The sequence below is a fragment of the Electrophorus electricus genome, chromosome 12, assembly GCF_041902795.1.
Source record: "Electrophorus electricus isolate QZ-2024a chromosome 12, ASM4190279v1, whole genome shotgun sequence".
NCBI lineage: Eukaryota > Metazoa > Chordata > Actinopteri > Gymnotiformes > Gymnotidae > Electrophorus > Electrophorus electricus.
The window spans coordinates 13015001-13037500 of record NC_137508.1 but is presented as its reverse complement, the minus strand read 5'-3'; the positions used below and the strand labels follow the sequence as shown (position 1 = coordinate 13037500).

The 22500-nt window shown below is 47.8% G+C and overlaps 1 protein-coding gene across 6 annotated transcripts in view; it reads right to left on the bottom strand.

Annotated features, from left to right (window-relative positions):
* qkib (QKI, KH domain containing, RNA binding b) overlaps positions 1-22500 on the bottom strand; it is a 64487-nt gene that overhangs the window by 24970 nt on the left and 17017 nt on the right. For all 6 annotated transcript variants that reach the window (XM_081725128.1, XM_035531796.2, XM_035531797.2 and 3 more), the window contains 2 exons: positions 20902-21044; positions 7587-7703 (listed from right to left, as the gene is read on the bottom strand). In XM_081725128.1, coding sequence (XP_081581254.1) covers positions 7587-7703; positions 20902-21044 — 260 coding nt within the window. The remainder of the gene's footprint in view (positions 1-7586; positions 7704-20901; positions 21045-22500) is intronic.

Sequence of the window (22500 nt, the reverse complement as noted above, 5' to 3'; positions counted from 1 at the left end):
GGGGGGGTAGACAAAGCATGCACAGTTTTAGGGGAGCAGCAGTAAGGAGGCTCCAGTCCGAAAGTGTGCAAACAAGGTTCAATTGTTTACAAATAATGGACAGACGCTCAGGAAATAAGTAAAAGGGCAAGGTTACACCCATGTGTTCAGTTAAAACTGTGACAGAGCGAGAAGCCTTTTGACCTGTCCTCACAAACAACACGAGGCACTGGGCCAAGTGCCTTCTCTGCAATCAGAGCGGATCAAAACAAAAGTTTAAGAAGAAAGGAAACTGTACAAATGTAAGCACACCATCCTTTTCTGATATGTCTGGTATGCTGAATTTTAGACTACCTAGGTCTCCCTGCTGGAATGTGCTCTGATGCCTCTATGGGAGCAGAACAATGTGTGATGTTCTCACTTCTTCAGCAAAGGACAGACCCGGCGGGTGCAACGCGGAAGACGACGCGGAAACAAAACACGCAGCGAAGTCGACAGATGCGGTGCGGCTTTGATCGGCTGCCAGGCATGCAGGCGGCGGGCGCGCAGACGGAGGGCGCGCGCGTGGCGGAACCGCAAGGATGCTTGAAGGAGCGCAGGAGCCCGGGACCTGCACCGGCGGGGGGCATTCCGCAGCCTCCGGAACCCAGCGGCGGTGGGACACCTGCCACCTCCGTGAGCGCCGCGTCTGGCCGGACCGGGCATTTGCCGTGGAAGCGATCCCGAACTTCGGCTGCGCTCCGAAACTTAAAGGAGGGGGGCCTTCCAGCCACGGCCAAGCTCAGACTCGGCAGCTGATGGATGGGCGCGGTCGGAGTTGGCTGGTGCAGGGCTGACGGGAAACAGTGGTGCGCTGAGAGATGGGGGTCGCTCCCCTCCTCGCCCCTGACGCTGCAGCCCGCTCGCTTCCAGTTTTGCGCGATTTCCCCGTGAAAGAAAAAAAAAAAAACATCAAGATTTGATTTATGCAATAATCAGATATGCAAACAGTGCTCGTTTTTCTCTCCGTGCCTGCAAATGGGAAATTGATGGCAATCAGCGGTGCCGTCTGTGTTGCCGCACTTCGCCCGCTGATTTTCATTAGGGCTCCATTGTTGGCGCTTTTCTGCGTGACGCGGCGCGGGGAAATATTGCAGCACTGGCATCATCTGACTTGCTTGGTGTGATTTATCATCTGACACAGAGGCGGCGCGTTCATATTAGGTCACTTCCTTTTCTCTTAGCATTCATCCTGTTCCTCCGTGCCTGACTGTCACGGACCAGCAGCCTGCCCACAGCCGTTATAGCACTCGAAAAAAAAGAAAAAGAAAAGCCCAGCAAAAACTGCCAGGAGGATGTGTGCTTTTGTTGGCTATGGGGGTTAATGGTAGACCCTCTGCAGGCCTGTCTGTCTGTGCGTGTGTGTGTGTGTGTGTGTGTGTGTGTGTGTGTTTCACCCAGGATAAAAAAAAAGAAATCATAAAAGAACTGAGATTCTGAGGGCATTTTCCTGATCCCCATGAGGAAAATACTATTCCTTTCCCCTGCTTTCTTCTATTGGAAAAATAATGTTAAAAATTAAGGTTAGGGATGGGTTTAGGTCTAGGCATAGCATGAATCAGCTACTGCATTGCACAAGTCAAAATAATTCTAGAGTGTGTGTGTGTGTGTGTGTGTGTGTGTGTGTGAGAGAGAGAGGGAGAGAGAGAGAGAGAGAGAGAGAGAGAGAGAGAGAGAAAGTGACTCTGTGGTTTGTGTGTGCACACTCTGAGCAGTGAGATATAGCTGTTTTCTCTCGTGGTCTTGATCAGTCTCACATCGCACCTACGACAGTCCTGCAGGGCAGCCAATGACCGGCTGGTAGTCAAGGTGACGCTCCCTCGGCGCTCCACGGAGGAAACATGTCCAGCTGTGCAGCCCTCCTCTAGCCCTTTGTTTATAGCCCCTCTATCTCTCTCCCTCCCTCCCCTTCTAGCTGGCCATCCAGTAGCGGACCAGGAGCATAATCAATGTCCATAAATCCATTGTCCCGCTCCTTTGTAATCCTTACAGAGGCAATAATGGTCGGGTGAAGCGGAGCCGGGCCTACTGCAGAGGCCTCTGGGAACTAATATCACAGCTTGTTCAGGGGGAGGAGAGGAGGGCAGGAGGGCCCATGCAGAGGGGTGAGAGAGCGCTGGGAAAAAAAGGGGAAAATAAAACAGAAGGAGCAGTAGGAACCAGGGTGAAACCTTGGGAAGCGTAATTCCTCTGACTATCTGCCTAAAGTGTATGAAGTACAAATCTCGGAGCTTTCAAGGCACTGCTGTCCTTGCAGAAAGGCGTCGCATGTTACTGCTCTGTACTGTGGTGTGATAAAGTATCAGCGGGAGCAATGTTTGGATGCTTTTATGGTATAGGGGGCTTGTGCACTAAGACCGACAGCCTTGGCGCTTTCCTTGTGTTCCGAAGTTTTTAGCTGAAGCAGAGCTGAAGTTCGTCCTTACTTGTGTGGGCTTGGGGCAGCTAATTTTCCTGTGTCTAAACCAGTGGGTCATATGCATTATTATTCAACAGCTATATTAAAAGCAGACTCATTCATACTGTTTAGACAGATAATCAAGTGTAATTGAAATACATGAATACACACACACACACACACACACACACACACACGTGTGTGTGTGTGTGTGTGTGTGTGTGTGTGTGTGTGTGTGTGTGTGTGTGTGTGTATTTCATTATTTATATTGTTTCTTCATCTTATTTTGTTCAAACGTTGCCTGCACATCTGCACATCAAGCATTAATAAAACCTTAATTAAATGTTTAGCTGAAGACAATGATTCCAGTATTCCTGTAACTGGAGAACTTCCAACCATTCAGATTACTGCACATGTCCTTTAATGAAAAGGTATGTAAATTATTAAATATAAATTAAAAAATTAACTAAACATTGGCTTAACAGTTTTGGCTTAACAATGTAACTAAACATTGGCTTAACATTTGCACATTTATGTTGTCACTGTTTTTGTTTGTTTGTTTGTTTGTTTTGAGGAGACAAGCTTCATGGTTTTAACATCAGATTTGGTTCTGAAGTAAGTAAAAGCATGTGCCCTACGTTTGGGCCTGAACACTACTGCGGCAGCTGCACCACCAGCTGGGGGGTGCTTCACATAAGTTAATCACTCATCATATTGTGATGACTGTGGTATTTAAATTTTCATTTGTGTGAAACCCTAGTTATCCATTCCATTCACAATGGCCTTCAGTTGAATGATCTAATGAAAGAAGTCAGGGAGAACCAGGCCCTTCCCTCACTCTCTCTCTCTCTCTCTCTCTCTCGCTTTCTCTGTCTCTCCCTCCCTCTCATTCCGTCTCCCTCTCTCTTTGTCTCTCCCTCCCTGTTTCCCTCTGTCTCCCTCCCTCACACTCTCTCTCACTCTCTCTCTGTCTCCCTCCCTCACACTCTCTCTCACTCTCTCTGTCTCCCTCCCTCACACTCTCTCTCATTCTCTCTCTCTCTCCCTTCACCTCACTCTCTGTCTCTCTCTCCCGCCATCTTACTATTTCTGTCTCTCTCTCCCTCTCCCTCCATCTCACTCTCTCTGTCTCTCTCCCTCTACCTCCCACTCTCTCTCTCCCTCCCTCCTACTCTCTCTCTCTCCCTCCCACTCTCTCTCTCTCTCTCTCTCTCTCTCTCTCACACTCTCTGTCTCTCTCCCTCTCCCTCCATCTCACTCTCTCTGTCTCTCTCCCTCCCTCCCTCCCACTCTCTCTCTCTGTCTCTCTCTCTCTCTCTCTCTCTCTCTCTCTCTCTGTCTCTCTCTCTCTCTCTCTCTGTCTCTCTCCCTCCCTCCCTCCCACTCTCTCTCTCTCTCTCTCTGTCTCTCTCTCTCTCTCTCTCTCTCTCTCTCTCTCTCTCTCTCTCTCTCTCTCTCTCTCTCTCTCTCTCTCTCTGTCTCTCCCTCCCAGGGGAGGATTTCATGTTGAGGGAAGTGAGGTAGGAGAATGGGTTGTGTGCTTAAACCCACACCACTCAGTGATTGTGTAAAAACCCCGGCACATCAAAGCTCCTTGTTAGAGGATTTAGAAGAGTGAAACATCCAGGGTTACGCTCTTTGTCAGAGAACTCGCTATTGCAGCATTCTGGTATTCCGCCTGCATCGAAGTTCACAGCCACACACAAACCTACATTTATGTGGACTGGCGACACACAGACACAGACCCTGATATACACGCATATGCACATGTGCACACGTGCATAAAAGCACCTTTGATTTAATGGTTTCCCCAAGACTGTTCTGCCTGTTTCTTCCTGGCCAACTAATAAGACAGACTGGACAAAACGACACAGCCAAATTATGTATGCGTAACTGTCTCACATTTTGCCTCACATTTATGTTGAGCCAAGACAGCACTTGATTTAAATCTCTGGTGTACTTGTCATGGAGGTGTGGAATTTCTGAGTGCCTGTATAAAGACAGTAATTAAACTGAGTTTAAAATGCAGTGGTATAAATCTACTTGTAATTTATAATTTATATCACCAAACAATGAAGCCGTGGCTTTCTTCACACTGTAAGAGTTACACTGTGTCTCAAATAATAATTTAAAAACCTGTGGTGAGGCTCATATAAACAACGAGGTGTGGAGGAGGTTAGAAATAAAAATACCACTATGCACACAACCATGTGTATGTGTGTGCACAAGTACACACACGCACCCAAAGCCACACACACACGTGCGCACACACACACACACACACACACACACACACACACACACACACACACACACACACACACACACACACACACTATGACCAGTGTTGGTGCAGAAGCGATTGTGACAGGCTTAATAACAGTAATTGCTAGCAGGGCCAGCAGTGGAGCAGAGCATCTTTGACAAGCCCAGCCCAAGAAACAGAGACACCCGTCTGACAGCAGACCCTCACTACCAACCCAGCCCAGCAACTCTATCCCCTCACTTCACAGCCCTGGCTGGTCTGTGCTGTGCTGGAGACAAACTGCGAAGCCTGCATGCGCGTCTCGTTCACGCGTGTATGTATATGTGTGTCTGTGTGTGTGTGTGTGTGTGTTTTCTTTCATGTGTGGGTTGCCTTAATCACTCACTTTATTACTTGGGCATCTCAAATGCACTTCTGAAGGGATTTGATAATACAGAAGGAGGGAATCTTTTCCTCAATATCAGCTGCAGCCTGAGACATCTCTAAATGAGCGCTGGATAGATGTGGGGGCTGTGGAAAGGCTTGCCTTGAGTGTTAGCAGAAAATAATCCTGCTACCAGATGCCTTCTCTGCTCACATTAGAGCTGTGCTTTAGGCAGTGAGACAAAGGCAATGTGACTGTGTTTAGAGAGCTTCGATAAATTTCCTATTGTCTACTTATGTGTGACTGATGAAGCTACGTTGTATCTTGTAGGACCAGGTTGTTAGCATCTTCTTTTCTAACATGTTTTGAATAAAAAGTCACCAGTGTGCGCTTATCGTACGGTTTAACAGCGAGGCTATGATACACAGACAATGCGCCCTAATAGTGCAACAGCACACCGTCGTTGTAATAACACTAAAATGAACATTTTTAACAAATGAAGGCAATTCTGTTCTTATCTGCTCGGGCTACTGGTCATCAGTGTTCTGCAATCCATGAGCACATGCTGTCAGTTAGCATTTGTTTCACTTAAGCAGTGTGTGTACCAGTGCACAGACATGTGTGTGTAGGTGTGTGTAAGCATGAGAAAGGAAATATGACAAAGCAGACAAGAACACCTGCCCGAGTGCAGAGGAATCCAACCAACGCTGTGCAGGTAGAATAAGCTTATACCCAGTAACAAAAGCACAGCAGTCAGGGGCTAGATGGGAGAGGGTGAGCCAGACATGGAGACTGGGCTAAAGGTCAAAGAAGATGCATAAAGAAGGTATTTGCAGCATGGCTGAGTGCCATGGTTACCCACTAACTCGATAAGAAGCCTTAAGCGGACATATGAATTTATACACTTCAGGAGCGAGAGGTTTGGGTGAGCGCGGTGCCGTCAGCTGGGCTGGACGGACTGTGAGGGCTTGAAGCCAGACAAACACACAAAGACGTGTGTGTGTGTATGCAGGGACACCCACAAACACACAGCGGCATGTGTGTGTGTATGCAGGGACACCCACAAACACACAACGGCACGTGTGTGTGTATGCAGGGACACCCACAAACACACAAAGGCACGTGTGTGTGTATGCAGGGACACCCACAAACACACAACTGTGTATGTATGCAGGGACACCCACAAACACACAAAGGCACGTGTGTGTGTATGCAAGGACACCCACAAACACACAAAGGCACGTGTGTGTGTATGCAGGGACACCCACAAACACACAACGGCACGTGTGTGTGTATGCAGGGACACCCACAAACACACAAAGGCATGTGTGTGTGTATGCAGGAACACCCACAAACACACAACGGCACGCGTGTGTGTATGCAGGGACACCCACAAACACACAAAGGCATGTGTGTGCGTATGCAGGGACACCTACAAACCCATAAAGTCGCGTGTGTGCATATCCAGTGATACCCATAAACACACGAAGATGCGTGCATGCATGCACGGCCACACACAAATGCGCATGTACTCAGGGACACACTCGAGTGAGCACAGACACGCCCAAACACTCAGGTGCACGCACAGACACTCATAAACTCTCAGGCGCGCGCACTGACACACACAAACATGCGCAGAGACGCGGACCTACAGCGATGAGATCTGATATGTTGACGAGCAGCTGTGCTCTGCTGGGATGCCGAGCTGATCCAGATGTGGGTGTGGAGTGTGAGATGACAACGGTGCTTTTCACAGAGCACTTGTTTAAGCATTCCCACCACCCTTCCACACACACACACACACACACACACTCCCCCTTCCGTGCCTGTAAGGGCTATCTCCACTAGAGTCGCCTGTCCAAATACAGGGCTGGCCCTACTGCTGGAAACACAAACGCACCTCATTCTCAGAACCAGACCACAAAAATATGTGTTGTAGGGGAAGGTGTGTGAGGAAAAAGAGGGTCTGTGTTGTTACAGCACCGTCTAATATGCAGCATGAACTGGTTCCGAATGCAAACGTAAAAGTTATCAGATAAACAACAAAACAGGTGCCACTACATGCTTACCGAAGGCCAAGAAATATATGTTTACCCAAGTGTTCATAGACTCCAGTAATGGACTATGGACATAACCCTCAGTACCAGACCCTCCCATAACCCCCCCCCTGCAGCTCCAGAGATAGAGACCCAGCATGCCGCACTTAGTCTGGGGTTTGCCTGGGACAGGAGACCTGGCAGGCCCACTGGAGCCGCCCACCATGTGATCGGAGGCCAAGGACAATGTTTGAACACCTGCCCAAAGCTCTCAGGAGCAAACTGCAGTTCAGGGAGGACTTGATATTCCCCGCCGTCAGGAAAGCTGAACATATTTCAGCTGGGCCTGCAAATAGCCCAGCAAAGGCTGGGTGAGGCCAGTTTCCACATGACTACACACCTGTGTATGATGAGCACATGGATACACATTCACGCCCTCCTCCATAGGCACATGCTTATGAATTAGGCTGATCTGTGTGTGTGTGTGTGTGTGTGTGTGCTTACCTTTTTCTTATCTCTCATGGAGCCTTTGCCTCTCACCATGATCTTGCAGCCTGTCTCTGCTTCCAGCTGCTTGGCTGTGAGACCCCGTGGGCCCAGGATTCGGCCCACGAAATTAAACTGGAACACACAAACAAACCAGCATTAGGCCTCTATTCACACCCTGCCTGAAGACCAGAGCAGATTAAAAATAATAACACCAAACGTCACTTTCTTACAATAAGGAAAGGCTCAACACAGTAAAATTACACAGCACAATGCACAATAGATCCTTGTAGTAAAGGCAGCATGCAATATACTTTCATGGCAATGTAGGGCCTGGTTTCCACCATTCCGTGGATAGGAGGGGCATCTGAGAATACAGGCCTTGGAGACTGCAAACACTGAATCTGTTACTGTGTATCCTCGCTTTTATCTTTTCTGGGAGACAATGAACACCACCTTCAGAGACTACTTTTCATTCTGGATTTATTCCAGACAAGGACGTATTCAGGCTTTTTTTGTTCCATTATCTATAAAGCAAATTTTTTTTAAATGCCTGACAGGCTTGCAGAAATAATTACAAATCGGAGTGTTTGTAATATAACTGCTAATTGGCGCATGTCTACCTGTGAATGATGAATTTGTTCTAAATACATATAATGCGATCCTCCTCCAGTCTGAGAAGCACGTGCCTTTAACATCGAGGTAAAATCTATCTCACTAGCTTTAAAAGAATGGAGTGTGTGACGGACGTGCACGTTAGTGGCCCAATCACCATCACAGACCACCACGGAAATCCCTGGTGCTGAGGAAGAAGAACCAGAAAAGCGCATGTGGAATGCTCTAGCCCTGAGGCAGAGACAGAGAGTGGGGAGTGGGGTGAGACAGCGAGGCGCTCTATCAGCACGGCCCGTCCAGCCGTTATCTGCCACGCTCTTCGGGCCGGGCCCTGACAATGGCGCTCGATGCGCAGTGAGCGGGTGCCAATGGCGTCGAGGGCTCCCCGGCCCTGCTCCGTGCCCCACCGCGACAAGATAAGAGCGGCCGATCGTTCGCCCGATCGATCGAGCCTTGGCGTCGGCCCGAGACCTGTCAGTCACAGCATCAGGCCCGGACCTGGCGCCGCGTGGTCGAGGGACTCAGCTGCGGAGCTTTAAAAACCAAGCCGGGCCTTTTGCGTGTGCAGAGAGACAGAAACGAGCGGTGTCCCTGCTAGCCTGCTGCTGTCATTTCTAGCAGCACCACTATTACACAGCTGCTGTGGGTGATGGAAGGTTATGGGAAACATACAGTGCTTGTATGCACAACAAAAGTCATCCGCTGGTGGTAAGCAGTGATATGATTTCAGGCCAAACAATTAAGTCACTTTTTCCTGTTGTATTAATATTTTATCACAAATGCTATGAACTGCACAAACTCTGTCTGTGTTCACTCTCAAATGTTCCGCTTAATAAGATGAATTTCAAAGAATTCCATTCATCAAAACAACCCAGTCGATATGACATTTAACAGAGGTTTGATTTGAACGTGAGCCACTGGGTTTTCAGCTCTGCTGCCTGCAAAAGCCTATTTTACACAAAGCTTCCCTGTTATAATCAATAGTCCTCCAAGGCCTGATTTATCAATGTATTTCGTATTCAAATGCTATGCTGTTTTCACACAAGTGACTCCATACATAATCGACTGCTTGTAAGACATAGACTACAGACACTGTTAAATTAGTGAGACTGTGTGAGAGTGGGAGTGTGTGTGTACTTCATAACAGTTTCTTTCCCCTGTTGCATACTTCATGCCTGTCCAAGAGCACTTGTGGATATGAATGAAAAGAAGCAATTAAATTGTGCTGCAAGGCAGAAAAGCCACAGTGCACACATGGCATTTGTATGCATCTGCACAAGTCCTTTGAGAAGCACTGTGTATGGAGTGCAGTGTGCGTGTGTGTGTGTGTGTGTGTGTGTGTGAATCATATTGTATTCACATCAGGTTAGTGATTAATACCAGTCAGACTGATATAGCACTACCAATTAACGTTGCACATTTGCATACCAATAATTAATAAGCAATACAGTATATTAAAATATTCAAAAAATAAAATACAAAAAAAAAGGTAAATGTTTGTACAGCATTGATCAACCTTGATCAACTATGATGCTGTACTGTATATAAAATACATAAACATGGCTGCAGGTGTTGGCTGTGAATCGACTGTTCATCAGATGCCATATTACATACAGCACAAAGAACGTATTATCTACTATGTCATGAATACATACATAGTCCTACTGTCATTCACACACACATGCACACACACACTCTGGAACAAATGTCATAATGAGACATTTATTGGAAAAATGATCTCTTCCTCAGCTCATGACTTTCTCTTCAGCGTTATTCATGTGTCTGAATCCAAAAGTAATTACAACCTGACCGGGAAAGCGGACTCTGGGAAAAGGTTATGTGTGTCCGGCTATCGCTATGGAGACTGAGCAGTGCTCAGTATATCAATTCGAGGCGGAGGCCCCTTTTCCAGGCTTGTGCAGATGTGCAAGGTGCCTTTGGTGCAGAATAATCGGCAGCGGGAGTGCAGGGCGGCTCCGGGAGGTCCTTTTCTTCCGTACAGCGCCGCTCGCGCGCGGGCACAGGCAGATCACGCGGCCGCACAGGAGCCGCCATGCCCTGTCGTCTGCACGGGTCTCCCGAGGTGACAGGCCTCGCTGTCCCCTGCCCCCATTGTGATGGAGGCATTTTGGGGGACACATGGAACACCGTGCACTTGCTGTTGTGGTTCTGGTGGGCGTGCAGGACTGAGGCAGGCCAGAGCGGAGCAGAAGGTGAGGGCGTCAGCACACGGCCCCTCCGCCGTGGGGCAGCAGTGGGGCCTACGAGGAAGGCCCTCGCGTGTTCAGTCAGGGACTTGCTTTCTATATTATTTTCATATATATTGTGTATTATATTTCTTGACGCTACCTACAATCAATGGAACCTAGTTTTCAGATGTTAGTGAGTTATTTCAGAAACAGCGCAAACTTTGTGTTATTCAGACAGCGAACACTAGAGAAGTCTGTAATGAAATGTTCCAATGGAATATTATCTACCGTGTCTGTAGCATGCATTCACGTGCCAGTGACAGTAATTTCATCCGAAGAAGGAAAATGTGCTGACTTAAAATTTATGAAGGAGGTGCAAAAGAAGTGGCTGAGTTCCGTAATGTGCGCTGAAGAGCCGCGTGCTAGCAGTGCTAGCAAGATTTATTACCGAAGATTGCGCTTCACATAATTTACATAATAGTCACATAATTTAAACAGTGTGCAGATCCGTTACATCATTCACAAACAGATTTACAAATACCTTAAACAGAAAAAAAAAACTCATGATGGTTTTCTCTATAAATATGCTCACATAAACGATTATTGACAGGAATTATCAACTGCCCCAAGGCTTCCATTGTAAGTGCGTTTCGAGTCAACAAAACACACTTATATTCTTTTCTAACTCCAGGCAAATGTACTGAAATGATTGTCTCTGGTAATTGATCCTAGACAGACGCAGGAGACAGATATTAGAGTGAAAAACACTGAAATATTCCTTTAAAGGTTATCTTAAAATGCCTTCACGAGCTGAATCAGGATATTTTTATTTGAAATGTCAGGAGAGTATGACATGAGGGGCCTACACTGTTTCTTTTGCTAACTTGAGCCTCTTTCATTAATTTTCACAAGCGTTCGACTGGAGCAACTGTCACAGAAGCAGGCTAACAGAAGCAGACATGCTGTGTCCAACAGAAGCAGAACTGCTCGGCGCCTGTTTCTATTTCCACATGCTCCGCTCCTACTCAGCCAGTGTGACTGTAGCACACGACACTCCGACTTTCCCCTCCATTAGTCATCTAGTGCCCGCCACTTACACATGACCACATCCTGCTCTGTCGGGGGGGGGGGGGGGGGTCACCAACCTCTATTCGAAATAAATCAATGAGTAAACAAACATATATGAAAAATAAAACATGAAGATACCTTCATAACAATAACAAGTGAAACCAGCCATATGACCTATTGTCATTATAGCGTGCTGTAGTAAGGAGTTTCCTTTCTCAGCAAAATCTCTGATGTAGGTGAACAAGATAACCTTTCTTTTTAGTGTATTCTATTGGCGTATTCGCTATGCAGTGAGAGGTGGTGGTAAGCAATAAAACATTTTATATCCAAAAAGAATATCGAAAGAACGCAAGAGCTGTACTTTTAATACTCAATATTAACATTGTCAACATCAAAGTTATACAATAATAGTTATATTACATAAAGTTATATAATAATAGTAATAGTTATATAATAGTGCTGTTTAAATAACCAGTAGTAGCAACTGCCTAATTTTATCTGATTTCCATAAGTGGCGGACTGCGAACACAAAAACTTAACGGAGGGAATGTAAAAGCAACTTACACTGCAACTGCAGTTAGATGTTCCGTTTGTTTAGTCCTAGTGAGAGGTGAACATTGCTGTAGGATCAGGTACATGTGCTGCATTATATGAGTAACATTTATGTTACAAAAATCTCACATGGTGGTCAATGCCAGTGAATTGCAAATGTTAGATTCAGCATCCACGACCTAATTCACCACCTGAGCTAAGAAAAGGCTCTTCAGGTGACTGTGCTTGATCAAGATAAATGAGGTGACTCTCTGTACTTGATAAATATACACAGACAAACCTAGACACACACACACACACACACACACACACACACACACACACACACACAAACACACACACACACACACACACACACACACACACACAAACACACACACACACACACACACACACACACAAACACAAACACAGTCTGACATATACACACACGTACAAAAATATGTATCTCTGGTCTGCCGCAAACAATCAACGATAATGATGCTACAACTAAAACTGATTAGGACTACCTCAAACAAAATTTGCATTTGAATCATGTTAATGCAATAGTACTGCTGCCACCTGGTCTACCACAAATGAAGCCGATTCCAAGTGCCCTCTCACCAACAGAGCTTACGGCGTGACCGATTAAAGCTCTCTCCTAAAAAAGATTGCAGGAAGTGAAAGAGAAACAGCTGACAGGGATGAATCACACAGCTTTGTACCACATACGTGTACGCACACAGACTCATGCAGGCACACACTTGCGCACATTAGCACACACGTACGTTCACGCACACACATGCGCTGCTGCTGCTGTGTACACAAAGTCTGCGTGTGACAGCACCAGCTCGTCTCGCTGAGTGGATGCATCGCCTCGCCGCCTCTCCACTCAGGGCCTGTCGTGTGGGCTCTGGTGGGGCTCTTTTGAGGGCACGCTTACTCCTGTACCTGGGCCTCTTGTGCCAGGTTGCTCCTGCTGCGCCAAACACACACCGCCTTTACTGCTACCTGTGCTGATCAAAGCCTTCGTAGGGACTGAGTGCACGCGTGTGTGTGTGAGTGTGTATGTTTCCATGTGTGCACATGTGTTAGCGTGTGCTTATGTGTGCAGTGTAGGAGTTTGTGATGGGCAGGCAGCGGAATGCAAATGCATGTGTGAAGAAAAGGGCTGAATAACATTTTCATCGTCTCCCATCAAGTGCTCGGAGAGACTGGGGGTGGTGCTCGGGGCTCTGGGCGTGTGTGTGTGTGTGTGGGGGGGGGGGGTTACCGCAGCAACCATGTCACCTTGCCGCCACTAAATCTCCATATTTCTGCACACATTATTGCTAGCTTTACTTTGCTGGCCCGGTTCGTCCGACTACAAAGAGCCCAGCTGAATCTTCAGAGACCATTCAGGAGGAAAAAAGGTTAAACGGCTGAATCCGGAGCTGTGCCGCTCCAAGAGTTCTTTAAATGGAAGCTCCCTTTTCATGATGGAAGCAAAAGTATCTTTCGCAAGAGTTTGTTGGCACTTTATCATCTGAATAGGTTCATATACCTGTATGCCTACAGACGATTGCCTAATGTATGAATGTGTGTGCGAGTGAGCGTGTGGCTGTTTGTGTGTGTGTGCGTATTCGCGCAAGTGTGTTACTGTCTAACCTTAACTGTCAAATTGTTCAGCGAGCAACAGCTGTGTTGCCTCTTCCTTTTAAAGTCTTCACACTACCTGTCCACTGCAGCTCCCAGGTACCAGGCGTCGTGTTTTTGCCCGTTTTGAAGTGTGTGCAATTCACTGTGTCATCACTAACCCCCACCCCCTGCCAGGGTTACGTCCATAGCAACCGTGCTACCATCGTAGCTCAACAGTAACAAAGCGCTGACACATTTCAGGGTTAATGCCTGGGGGGGGGGGGGATTCTAAACACGACTCGGTTGGCCCTGATCCCGTCACTAGTCGTTTGTCACTTGCTCAGATTCTAGCCGCCAATTGAGCAGTGTCTGGAAAAGCTAGAGGAACCCAGACTGCTCGCCGTCACTCCCCTGGCCCCAGCACAGGCTTGCACTTTCCAGCAGCGCTTGCAGAAAGCAGCACAAGCAAAATCATTAGGCTGTAATGGCATCTCTAATATCTGCTGTTCAAGGCTCAGGCCTGTTTACACGATCTGCACATTGGAGATTAAGCATGTTTTCCATCAACTCCAATAAAGCAGGCAGCGGGGACGTAATTAGGGCCGTTTAAAGTCAGCGCGGGGCGCACGGGCGGGCGGGCGTGCGTGCGTGCGTGCGAACGAGCGGGCCTGCCAGAGACCGCGAGTGATGGCATTATCTTATGAAGATAAACGAGCTGGCACGGGTAATAGGCAAATTAATTACGGCACGGCTTCTAATAGCACTGCTCTCCGATTCCCTGCTGCAGGATGTCTTTTGTTTTCATTAGCACGCGGGACAAGGAGAGGAGAGTTGGGAGGAGAGGCCACGCCGGCCCCTTTAAGAGAAGGGGTGGCGAATCACTGAGCGCACGCGTTCAATGTATGAAACGCTTGATTTCCCAGAGACGTCCCAGAAACTGGGCGCGCTTTCGATCCGTTAGTGGATGGCACGGTATCCGCCTTCACTTCAGCAGCTTCCGTAATATAGCCGCATATAGAGCGTGTCATTTGGCACGTGGGTACGGCAAAATTCTCTGATTATGACACACTGCGAAATTGTTGTTATTTTGTTATTGTTGTTATATGGTTGTTATTTGAGGCGTGGACGACAGCGGTGGGACACGGCAGGGAAAAGCCATTTCAGATGACAGGAAGAGCCACAGCAACAGTTAAGTCATTTGGTTAATCGCTCATAGTCAGGGAGTCTTAATATTTCTGAGCAATTTACACTGAGTGCTGGTTTAACACCAAAAGCCTGACCCCCCCACCCGATTAAGACCCCCAGCCCCCATCCTGCCGCTCCGGGCGGCCCGGGATGCCTGTGCATGGAAGCGCCTGGGAAAGCTGTCGGCGGCGGCCACGGGGCAGGAGCGCGAAGGGCGGGGGGCCGGGCCGAAGGGCCGGTCGGGTGCGGCGCGCACGGGAACCCGAGGCGGTGTTGTGAGCAGTCATCATGTCCTAATGAACCCTAATTAACCTTCATTAGCCGTGCGGTGATCCGGAACGCGGCGGCTCCTGCCGCAGCCTCTCCCCTGCGCGAGCATTACTGGTTATTTTCATCAGACATAATGAGAGGACGTGTCCCGTGACTGCTGAATCGCAGCCAGAGCGGGGCTGTGGGAGCCCGGGCTAGGAAGGGGCACGGTGTTGGAATGAGACGGTGTTGCGGTGTATGACCTTCTCTGGGCGTACGCTGCAGCGTGTCGTAGTGAGTGCGCTCAGTCGTGTCAGCGTACCTGAAGCCACTGGTACGTAGCGTAGTCCCATACCTGCACTTGAAATGAACTCACAAGTCTCTGCACGGCAAAGCCCGCACATCCATGTGTGCACCCGCGCGCGCGCAAAATTAAGTCGTATTAATCAAGACCAGCTGCTCTAGCCACTGCAGCCAATTCCCCAGTTAATGTCCAGTAGTTTGGCTTTCATTAGGCCCTCATTCGGTAGTGAGTTATGGGGCCATCCTCTCAGCCCCATTCAATTAAAGCAACGACACCTGGAGAAGCAGGGCAGACAGCCAGCTCCCCACACCCCGCACTCACAACACCTCCGACAGTTCACATCGCGGCGTGCTGGGCTTCAAAGTGCCGCCCTCAGACATGATCACATCTCACTCGCATGCCACGCAAACAGAGTGATGAGGAATACTTATTGCCAGATAAGGCAGGTTGTCTCTAATACACTCCTGTTTAAAGCCCTCTGCACAGTTGTGCGGGCACACACGCACACACACACGTGCGCGCATGCACACACACACACACACACACACACACACACACACACACACACAAATACACACAGACAGAGCATGCCTCATCTCTGCCGGGCTTGCTGAACAATGACCAAGGCTGTGAAGAGATGACCAAGGGAGAATCAATCCTGCCGCGCTTTCTTGTAATGACTCATAATCAGCGAGAGGCGCCCGTCTCCGCACTGGACGGACATGACCCAGAAAAGGACGCTGGAGGAGGAGTGATAGATGGTAGCTTTCTCTCGCGCTCCTCTTCTCTTCCACACTCGCTCGGCACCACAGCTACTACAATTAAAAGCTCTGTCTGTGCCTAGACCCTGAGTGGAGTATTTATAGAGCTCTCCCTCTGCAGAGAGCTCTGTCCGCCATCTAACATTATATCCCATACTCACACATGTGCAATTTCAGATACCCCTGTTAGCATGCATGCACACACACACACACACACACACACACACACACACACACACACAACCTTCCACCTTCCTATGAGTACACACATATATATGCAAGCGCTTGCACACACAGACGCACACACACACACACACACACACAAACACACATATAGGCACGATGTACGCACGGACACACACACACACACACACACACACACACAACCTTCCACCTTCCTATGAGTACACACATATATATGCAAGCGCTTGCACACACACACACACACACACACACACACACACACACATATAGGCACGATGTACGCACGGACACAGACACACACACACACACACACACATATAGGCACGATGTACGCACTGACACACACACACACACACACACACACAAACACATAGGCACGATGTACGCACGGACACACACACACACACACACACACAACCTTCCACCTTCCTATGAGTACACACATATATATGCAAGCGCTTGCACACACAGACGCACACACACACACACACACACACAAACACACATATAGGCACGATGTACGCACGGACACACACACACACACACACACACACACACACAACCTTCCACCTTCCTATGAGTACACACATATATATGCAAGCGCTTGCATACACACACACACACAAACACACACACACACACACACACACATATAGGCACGATGTACGCACGGACACACACACACACACACACACACACACACACACACACACACATATAGGCACGATGTATGCACGGACACACACACACACACACACACACACACACACATATAGGCACGATGTACGCACGGACACACACACACACACACATTCACAACAGTAACTATAGATATGAGCACACCAATATGAATGGCAACAATTACTGGGAGCACCAATGTTCTCCCAGCACTGTTGTCTTTCCCCAACCTAATAACATTGTTCACCAAATTGGAACGGGTGCATGCCGCCAAAAGTGTAGCAGCACGGCACGGGTTTGAAGGAGCAAATTAATTTCCACGTGGCTGCAGGCCTGTCTCAGAGACGAGTGTGTGAGGCACCAGGGTGGGGATGGGTTTGTTCTCCCTCTTTTATCAGGCAGACCAGGCCACTGTTCATCTGCCCTGTTTCCCTGACCTCATCATCCCCTCACATTCATCATCACCTCACAACCACAGCTGGTTATCATCCGGCCTCTCCTCTCGTTCTCCCCCTCCCCCCCTCTTTCCCTCTTTCCCTCTTTCCCTCTCTTCTCGGTGCTTTCCCCTTAATGCTCTTTTTCTTTCTTTACAATGATCACTCTCTTACCCCCTACCTGGTAACACTAATGACCACCTACGAAGGGATAATTGGAGTTTGAAAACCCCACGAGCACACGGAGGCATGCAGTGGCTATACACGAGGACGTTTAAGCGTGTGTGCGCCCACCAAAACACCCGCAAAGCGCATTCGCATATACAAACAAAACACACACACGTACAGATGCGCATCCGCATGCATGCACCCGTCTTTTAGCCATCCTTACCACGTGATAATTAGAGTGTCTCAGTCTCTTGAAGAGAATCTGTGATGGTTTAGTAGCTAATGGCTTAGCTAATGATTTTCTGAAGGGGGGTCCTGCAATTATCGCATTGCCCATCTATCTGAGATATGTGGTGAAACTTGGTGGCATCCTTAAACTCACCATTCACCTTTGTGAATACAGAACAGCCCATATAAAGATATAGATGTAAATACACAGACATACTGTAACTTCATAAAGGCTTTAAGGGGGATATGTAGATGATAGTTAGCATGCGCAGACACACCCGGCCAGCTGAGATCTCCTGGCACTCTTCTCAGCTAGGGCTTATTTGAGGCCTCTCATTTCATCTCTCACTCCTCCTAATGAAGCCAAGCTCACTAATAATGATACTGGGTGCCCTTCAGAGCAGAAAGGACAACCAGAATCTTTACACACACACACACACACACACACATACACACACACACACACACACACACACACACACACACACACACACACACATACACACACACACACACACACACACACACACACACACACACACACACACATACACACACACACACACACACACACACACACACATACACACACACACACACACACACACACACACACACACATACACACACACACACACATACACACACACACACACACACACACACACACACACACACACATACACACACACACACACACACACACACATACACACACACACACACACACACACACACACACACACACACATACACACACACACACACATACACACACACACACACACACACACACTCACACACACACACACACACACACACACACACACACACACACACATACACACACACATACACACACACACACACACACACACACATACACACACACACACACACACACACACACACACACACACACACATACACACACACACACACACACACACACACACACACACACATACACACACACACACACACACACACACACACACACATACACACACACACACACACACACACACACACACACACACACACACACACACACATACACACACACACACACACACACACACACACATACACACACACACACACACACACACACACACACACACATACACACACACACACACACACACACACACACACACACACACACACACACACATACACACACACACACATACACACACACACACACACACACACACACACACACACACACACACACGCACACCAATGGCCTTTGCACAGTCAGGCAACTCTCACAGCCCTCCAGGGAAAAGGTTGGTTTTTTTTCAATTCACTGAGGATAAGATGGATGGTATTTAAAAAAGTCTTACAATATTACAATAAATTTCTTTTATATCTATTGCATCAGTTCAGAGAATACTACAGCAGACGCTGGCATCCTGTGGCTGACTGTAAACAATGCGACAGCTTTGTTACTGTGGGCACTTTTAAGCTGTACCTGAAAACGACAAAACTAAGACTTCTATCACTATATCTTCCTTCTCTGGTATGTCTACAGCTAAATTCTCTGGTATCACTAAGGCTATGTTCTTTGGTACTACTATCTGTACCCTCCAGCATGGATATGTCTTCTGGTATCTCTACAGCTATGTTCTCCGGTATCACGATAGCTGCATCCTCTGGTATCACTATAGCTGTGTTCTCTGATATCCATATAGAAAGATCCATCTGGTATCCATATTTGCTAATAATATAAGATAGCTTTTAAAAATCAGTTTTCAAGAGAAATGAACAAATCATCTCAAACACCAATAAAGCTTGTTTGTTTAATATAACCCCTGCATGAAAGTACTCATATGTTCTTTAAGAGGGAATACTTTGTTCATTTCTATTTATCCATCCTGATGGCACAATTCTTCATTACATCCCCCTCGTCATAGTGACAGGTATATCTAAGATTCAGGAGCTGTTATTTATTCATCCTTACACAGCTCCACTAGTCCAAGGCGTTGTTAAACTGCGAATTAGTCACGCTGACGTAGCGAGGCAGCTCTGGGGCAGAGTGTGGCACAGGCCAACCACTCCGATGCCCCCCGTAGGGAACTTGAACAAACACTCAGCTATCTTGCTGCGGGGAACCTCCGGCAAAATGGAGGGTCCCAATTCCGACCTGCTCTCGCACCCCTTCTGGAAAAGGGTCAATTAATGCTGTCCGTGCAGGAAATGAGGAAGGGGTGGGATGAGTTAATTGGGATCAATCTGCTCTGAGCTCTTCGCTCTTTCCTGGGCCAGGGGGCTTAGGCGAGCTAGATCTGACAGTGATTACTTAAAAGATTCGTTAACCGCCGGGACGCGTCAGCAGAAACTGAGATGAGGCAGAGCTCAGTGTCACTATTACTGAGCTACCAGTCGTCGCCTGAGACCTTCAAACTGGGCTCGGTTCATTCTGAGAGGAATCTCCGAGGCATTTTGCTGTAGATGCAGTCTATTGACTTGTGATGATCAAATGCTCGGGAGCACATTCTGTAAACAATAACTAAACGAAACACGTAAAACTCCAGATTGGTCCGACTCACGGTAAGTCCCTAGGACAAACCAACTGTTTAGACCATAATAGATTAAATGGGCCCGTAAAATGAACAGAAACCTGGTACGCAAGCTCACTACTTAAGTTTCTCTTAATGAAATCAATATGTTGGATGTGGGCCCATGTCCTAATGCAGGGAAAACTAGATTACACTGACTTGTGTGCCAGTGTAATTAAATAAGGGCACTACTGTATGCACAAACTTCTTCACAATCCCATTTACTTATTTATGACAATTCTGCCCACATATGAATATTTATTTTAAAAGATAATTAATTGAGCCCCAGAATTCCGGCTTTTACTGCATGTATGAGGACATTCTTTCTCTGTCTGATTTGAATGAAGATTTTCTGCCAATGGATCGCTTTCCTCAAAAGCAGCAAAGCAGCAAAATGTCAACAAACGCACCCCTGAGAAAACAGCAAACTCGATATTCAAATCGAAAACACGCCAGTGTATCGGGTTTCTGTAGCCCATAAGCGAATGCCTACCCCACTGGGCAGGTCTGGCTGATGTGACCAGCTGATACTCACATCGGGGTATTCCTTGACAGGCACATAGAGCTTCTCCTGGAGCTGCACGATGGGGCCGACGGCGTCGGGCAGCTCCGAGCTCCTCTTCTCCGTGCTGACGTTTAACGTGTCGTTGTACATGTCCTTCCGTACTCTGCTGATTTCTGCAACAAACGCAAGCCACACAAACTCTCAGCCACGGCCATCGGGACATAATCGGCCCGTATTATTTGTGCATAAATGAACCTCCTTGAGAGACGGAGAGGGAGACGGAGACTGTTAATGAGCGCTGGGTTTACCTGCGACGCGCCAATCTGCAATGCTGGCTAGCCGGACCCTGACGTTGCGGTGCGCAAATACACATCTCGCAGCCTTGAGAACATCCCTACCACCCACTTTCTCAAGAAGTATTTATTAAAAGCACATTGCAAGTGTGGAGGTAGCCCGTGTGTTCTCTTCAGCGATGGCCAGCTTCCGAACGCGTGGACTACGGCGCTACAGGGCTGCTGCAACTCTCCACACAGCAGTGACACCGCTGTGTCTGATATTCATACATACCAACATAACACCCACTGCCATTACACTACCCTGCCAGTGTCAGAGCTGTTTTAATAAAGGTCTTCCGTCCACAATAATAACCGGTTCTAGTGGTACCCCTCAGACCACAACTGGGTCACCACTGGAGGAAGGTGCAAAGCTGAGGTTTCTGATAAAGTGCGTCGTAAGTGTACATTTGAATTAGGCGGCGAAGCCTCCGGAAAGAGCGGGCCCACGGGAGCCGTCCCTGCTCCGTCTGTCTCGGCGCGACGGGCTGACCGTCTCCGGGGGCAGGGGGACCGAGGAAGGCGGGGGAGAGGATGGGCGCTATAATTAAGGACGATGCCTTTAGTCATTTAACGTAGGAAGCAATGGCTCACCGCTTCTTAAACACACCCACATTATCCCTGAAGGGAAGCAGAAGCCAAGAAATGGGGGGAGGGGGGTAAAGGAGGAGAGAGAAAAATACATGAGAGGACAGACAGAGTGATGAAGACAGAGAATGAGAGAGAGAGAGAGACAGCATCCTAATAAGGTGGGAAAAATCATTAAAACCACCAACTCTGTTAATATTTCATAAAAGACATTAAGCATCCTGGTCCCTAGCTGCCGCCGCTGTGCGTTGTGTAATTCTATTACTGGAGGATGAATTCTCTGGTGTAACTCTCAGGGGCAAACCAAGGAGGAGGGAGAGATGTAATTACAATGGGGATGGCTTGCTGCCACAGACACACTTTGACACACACACGGAGACACTCACACACACACACGCACATGCGCACAGACACGCACACGCGCACACACACACACACACACACACACACACACACACACACACACACACACACACACATGCACACACTTTAATGTCTGCCTGTTCCATGACTTATTCGATCCATATTCCAAACTCTACATAAGTCCTCTTTTATTTATGAGGACACCAAAACGACGAGTGAACGTACTGTGTAAATATATAATCTTAAACCTGGTAAATGAAAATGAGGAAATTCGTAAGAGGCACCCCCGGTCAAAGACAACAGCACGTGGTGTATACTGTATTACAAGAAAATTACCCACCATCTA